At 37.5% G+C, this 6,385-nt stretch overlaps 1 protein-coding gene across 1 annotated transcript in view; it reads left to right on the top strand.

Annotated features, from left to right (window-relative positions):
- Positions 1–3,818, top strand: part of LYSMD2 (LysM domain containing 2) — a 30,489-nt gene extending 26,671 nt beyond the window's left edge. The window contains exon 3 of the mRNA XM_084641060.1: positions 3,033–3,818. Coding sequence (XP_084497186.1) covers positions 3,033–3,081 — 49 coding nt within the window. The 3' untranslated portion in view covers positions 3,082–3,818. The remainder of the gene's footprint in view (positions 1–3,032) is intronic.
- The last annotated feature ends 2,567 nt before the right edge of the window (positions 3,819–6,385 follow it).

A 6,385-nucleotide genomic window follows, 5' to 3' on the forward strand; every position in this document is an offset into this window, starting at 1 on the left:
TTCAGTAATCCCCCTACTTTTCTAGGCAGAGTTCTTCTAGCTCTGTATTTCTCAAAAGACCCAATAAAAATATTTCTAAGACAGATGTGTACAGTTATTTGAATTTTGCCTCAGTGATTACCATGCATAGGTTGTTACGCCAAATCAGATATTCCCTGTACCACATTCTCCCTGGTCCTCTTTTATCCATACTTGACAAACATACCTGCAGTATTCTTTTGATTGATGAAAAAAAAAACATAAGTTCAATTATGTATGTTTAATAAGAGTTTTGTAATGTTGGGATTGAAAAAAATTCATTTGCCTAGGGCAAGTTGGAATCTTTCCTGGGGACATGTGCCATCAACTTCGATAAAACTCAGCCTTTGATTTAAAAACAGTTTGTAGCTCTTCTGATTGCAAAGTTAACTGTCTAAATAGGAGCCAAGGGTAATCAATGCACTGCTATGCAAGTTGGCAGAGATGCAGCTTGAGTGCCTCTGCTGCTACTCAGAGCTCTGAATAATGCATACTCAGTGATAATCCACAGGCTGCACAATAGCAAAATTGCTTAACCAAACCGTTCCATTCCAATAAGATGATCAGATCTTATGACATGAACACTTCGGCTGCATTTGTTTGAACTAACAGCTTGGGGCTGGGATGCTGTCTTTTTATTTTTGTATTGCAGTAGCACCTAGGAGTCCTAGTCATGGGCCAGGACCCCATTGTGTTAAGCAGGGTATAAACGGGTGAAAAAAAAACAAAAACAACATCATCTGCACCAAAAGCTAGCTATAACTTTTTGTAGAGCTTAGACTTTTAGATCATTGAGTGTGATCTCTGCTGTATATCACAGGCTATTAAATTTAGCCCTGTAGTGAACCACCCAATAACTTGTTTGGCTAAAGCATCGGTTGCATTTGGCTAAAGCACTTGCTCCATTCTCTGCTGGTGTTTTATAAATATTAATAGTTACAGCACGGTAAGTATCTTAAGTGTTTCCAAACTATAGGAGGACTGAAAAATTAGAAGTTTTTCTAGACACTTAAATGTTTAAATAACAGAAGTTAAAAAACTGTGAACAAGCATTTTAAAAAGCAATGGCCAGACCATGTTTCCTTAAGTAGCAAACACATGGGTGCATGTTTTTAAGTCTTTTTTACATAGATTTCCATCATATGATGCAGGCATGCTTTTGGTACATTCCTTCTATCTGCTATTGGAAGAAGGGAAGATAATTTCAGATTGGAATTTAACAGACATAGCCAAGTATGCTTAACATGTTTGTTAATTAAACATTTTGCACAGTAGGTGCATATTGTGTATGTATGTGGGGAGTTCTTGGCTTTGTACTTAAAGCATATTTTGTTATAAACACTGCTTAAATTGCAGCAAGAGGGGTTTAGGTTGGACATAAGGAAAAACTTCCTGTCAGGGTAGTTAAGCCCTGGAATAAATTGCCTAGGGAGGTTGTGGAATCTCTCATTGGAGGTTTTTAAGAACAGGTTAGACAGTCACATGCCAGGGATGGTTTTCTAGACAGAATATTTAATCCTGCCTTGAGTCCAGGGGACTGGAATAGAAGACCTCTCAAAGTCCCTTCCAGTCCTATGATTTTATGTGCCAGGCCTCCTCCTCTGCTGAGCTGAAGCTGGACAAGAGTACTTGTTAAAGTGAGCCCCTAATTAATATTAACAAATACCACATTATGTAGTTGAATTTCCTCAGAATCTATTTGATAGCAGTGCATTTTTATGTATTACAGGCTGTGGAACCCAAGTCTTGACTTTCTTTGCCTCATTGTTGGCTGAATTTATATATGAATGCTTTTTATACCTGCAGCTTACCAACTGAGTCCAAATGACAGCCATACCGATTTCTTGGCCTCTCAGGCTGTTTGCTTTGACACTCCGCTTTCCCAATTTCCTTTGTTTTTTGTGAGGTCTAAAAGTACGTGGTTCCTTAGTGAAAGTGTTGCCAGTTGAAATACAGTCAGTTCCATGTCATCCACAAATTATACAATTATGATACAAATGATGTCCTATAGTTTGTTCCTTTTAAGGAGCACAGAAAAAATAGTAAGAAATTTTCTTCCCCAGGATCTCTTACTCATACCCTGTTTAGCTGGTGTTGCATTTTTAATTTGAAAGCTAACAATGTCTGCTATGTTTACCACCAAAATCAAATGGGTCAATATTTTAATGAGCTATCTATCCTTCCCCTCATAATCAAATTATTCTAGATATAAGGGTTTGTGCAAATCATTGAAATTTGTCTAAAATTTACTCTTCAGAGTGGGTTTTGATTTTTGAATGTAACCTTTCAGCCTCATCCCTCTCCCCTGGTCTGCAAATAATGTAAAGGAAGATGGCCAACTCAGCAGCTGGCCAGAGTAGAATGGAGGTTTTTACTCAGCTAATCATTCTGGGTTACAGGTTTGCTTCTTCCTGCTCCCAACTTTGGGTAGCCTTAGAGGGTATCACTCTAAGTTCTTTGGGGGGCAGGGATTGTCTTTACTTCATGTTTTCACAGCACCTAGCACTAGGATTCCAGTTGTCTTACAGTAGTGCCTAGAAGCGCCTATAATGATAATGCACAACAGCCTCTTTCCAAGAATATTCTTGTCATTCACACCAGTGATCTAGGAAGGCAGGGGAGAGCAACATCACTAAAAATGGGACAGGTTCTGCACTCACATGTCCCTCACGTTGCTTCCTGCAGAATTGGGGATGTAGTGAATGTAAAGTTTAGCTCACTATTCCTGTTTCCTACCACAGGTTCTGATGATGATGATGAGTATTGTGCTGCTGCTGCTTTTTAACCTACTTTCAATTTCATATTCTTGTTGAAGCTGTTACTTAGTATCTATAATGTTACTATACAATATACATAGTGATGTAACTACAGCTGTAGAAAGTGGTCAGATCATTGTGTTTTATCATGGATAGATGTGGGTGTCTGCTTTATGACAGCAGTTTCCTGATAAAGAGACTTATGTCAATTATACATCTTCCTAAACTGACTGTGATGTTAATTTCCCCCCCCTACAGAGAGGAGGATGAGGAAAGTCCCTATGCAACTTCTTCCTATCACCAGTAGATGACGGACACATGATGACCTGCAAACATGGAACGAAGATACATTTCTTAAAGAACTATATAATTGATTCAAAAGCAAGCCTTTCAGACTGATTACCGCAGTGTACTTTTTACAAGTCATGAATGGGTAATTTCACTGACTAATTGCACTGAAATTATTTGACCTCTTCTGCAGGTTAATTTCCTTAAATTATATCAACAAGAGGTGTAAGCCTTCCAAAACTAGCAATTGCCTTCATATTTCTTGTGTGTAAATTGTAGCATGGTAGCACCAATATATCCTTGAGGTCACTTTTATGCAGAATGGATTGAGCTTTAGTATACATTTTGTAAATACTTGTTAAGGTAAAGTGTGAGATTATTTGATTAAATATTTATGGAGAAAGTTATGCTTATCACTGGCAAACTTAACTATATAAAAGGACTGAAATTTTATGATAATTACATCTTGATTCTGCAGTCCCAATGCAGGCAAATTTGCCACAGAAGTTTTGCCTGCAGCAAGGCTGCAGAACTTATCCCTAAATTTTGTGTAAGTGTGCATATATAAATAACATCTATGTGTTCCTGTAAAGGATTAATTTTAGCCTCGATTTTGATTGGGTAAAGAAAGCCTTTAGGGGGAAAATAAGCTATTTGTTTTGGGAAAAAGTTATAGTAAGAGGTATTTTTCTTTGTGTTATAGTGACATTTGAAATGTTCATAAGTGTATTCTTGTGTGCAAATATATTTTCAGTGTAATTTTATTAAACAAAAACCCCATAATAAATTACTATTCTTCATTATGTAGTCTGTCTAGTTTTCACTAATCCAATATAGTTAGGACTTTCCCATCAATTTTTAAATGGGAATTTCAGAGCAAAAAGTGTTTGCTCTTTATTGCTTCAATATGAGTAATAATCCATCTTCCTGAAATTGCAAAGATTCTTTGCCCCAGCTTTCTTTAATTTTACACTGAAATATCAAAATTGGCAGGTTCTAGCTTCTCATTTTTCTTGGAGGACTTTTGCAACCTTTAGAGAACTGGAAATACAATAGGGGAGGCCTAAACCTTTTCATATATATTGCTTCCATTTTAGTCGATTTCAGGGGGCAAACTGGTCACTTTCTTAATGAGCACTAAGTAGCTGATGTTCTCACTAACCCATCAAGAGGGCCAACCATTAGGAAATCTGCACTAAAAGCTAGAAACTGAAATAGCTACATCTAGTTCTCAGGGACAAATTCAACATTTGTACAGAACCTGAGGAAACCTACTTTGTGCAGAGACATGCAAGAGATCGTGGCGGGGGGAGGGAAGGGAAGTAATCCTTTCCCCATACCAAATACATACATACACCAAATACCATACACATACATGGAGCACCAGCATAGACACGGCTGATACACATACCCTCATACTACATGTGGGTGGCTCTCCATTTCTTCCTCAAGCTCCTTTTCTGTGCTGCCCCATAGCACTGATTTGCTGTAAGCAGGAGTTGTGGGGTCCTTGATCTCTGCTGTCCAATGCAGAACTGATGTGCCCCCTGGGGATGGGGATGAGGCAAGATTTCATTCTCAGATAGCAGAGTTAAATCTCTAGGTATCCAAAGTGATATGGTATATAGTACTAGAAAAGAAAACTGCTGAGGGACTGGGGAATGATGGTGATAAAAATCTCACCACTGCCTTGACTTTATCTTTAAACCAGACATTCTTTTAAACTGCCTGAAATATGGAAATCACAATCTACTAACCTGTGAAAAGGGAATAGATACCCTGGGTAAAGATTGAACACTAGAATCTTTTAATGGCTGTGTAACTTTCATTGCTACAATCTGAGCGCAAACATAGCACTCATGCCGCTATTAGAGACATCCTTCGGTTCTGTCAAAAAAAAACTTACTCCTAAAAACATTTGTGCTATTTTAGTATTGGGCCTCTCCATAGGAGAGGCTGCTAACCATGTCATTGTGTTGCATGCACAAGTGAGGCCTAGGATACAAACAAAAAAGTTTTCACTTATGACTAAACGCTTGGATTCAATCTGCAAAGCTGAAAAGCAAAAATGCTTAACATGCTCTACCCACTTGCATTGGGAGAGACAGTTTTAGAATTAAAGGGCTGTATATCTCTACAGCATTGTGTCTGAACTTCTATTTGTGGCCCATCGAGTCGTCTTTCTAGAAAAGGTTTTTTGCAGAGATGGATGTGCTTGAAGCAAGGATTCAGGAGAGCTAGAAAGCTATCATTGCTCAACATGTGGTTAAAAGGAAGTTAGGTTGTTATTTTAAATGAACAGCAAAAGTGGAAACAGCATCAGAATTGCTGTGCTCCAGGAAAGGTGATGATCCCATTGTTTTCTGCAGTAAAAGGATTTCAAATTGCCAGATGTATGACTCTGTAGGGATAGTGTTAAAATTGATCCAAGCTCTTAGCCTAGATTCGGAGCTGAGGGCAACTGTTGAGAGTTTTATTAGGTTTCATGGCTTGAGAGGGTTTTTCTTTTGTGACGGATTATTTTAAAAATACTGTAGAATATATCACTAGATAGGCTTATTTAACATTGTATTGTTGTCATCTCAAACTCTTCATTGATCCATAATTCAATACTATAAAAAACCTGCTTTAAAAATGAATAGAAATGTATTGATGTAGATTCCCATTAATATTGGCTGCATGCTTGAAACTTTGGCATGGAGAGAGCCAGCCAGCTGTGAATGAATTGACATTAGCTGCAATCTCAGTTTGTAAACAAAAAAAAACCAGTGACTTCTGTGAATCTTATTTATGTTCTTGCTACAGTCATTTTTCTACCTGTTTAGAATTTCTGTTGCATTTAATCTTCACAACAGACAAAGAATTGGTGTTTGGGTTATTTACTGTGCTTGAAAGTAACAACCTAGTTTTTATATTGGTCCTCTAAATTTGTATGTGACGGGATAAGCAGTGAATCAGTTCTAAGGACAGGGAGGTCATGAAACAAGTCAGACAGGATGGTACAAAATCCAATATTGCCAAGCCAAAATGTTCAAAAATAATTTAAAAATAATAAATTTGTGGTTATTTGTCTTCTGATTTCAGCCTATAGGGTACACTGAAGTCATTTTCATGACTTTCTCTGCAACCATAAAAAGAATTTACTCACATTCCTATTACGCCAAGGGTAACTGATAGAAGTTAGACTTTGATTCAAGAAATCAAGTGAAAAGTTTGTGGGAATGAAAACTAACAGGAGGGGAGGAGAGAAATAATTGTATACAAAATATGCCATCATGGAATAACATGAGCACAAACAGAATCTGATGAAATCTCAGAAGTTA

This window comes from Lepidochelys olivacea (assembly GCF_965140295.1).
Source record: "Lepidochelys olivacea isolate rLepOli2 genome assembly, chromosome: 10".
Taxonomy (NCBI): domain Eukaryota; kingdom Metazoa; phylum Chordata; order Testudines; family Cheloniidae; genus Lepidochelys; species Lepidochelys olivacea.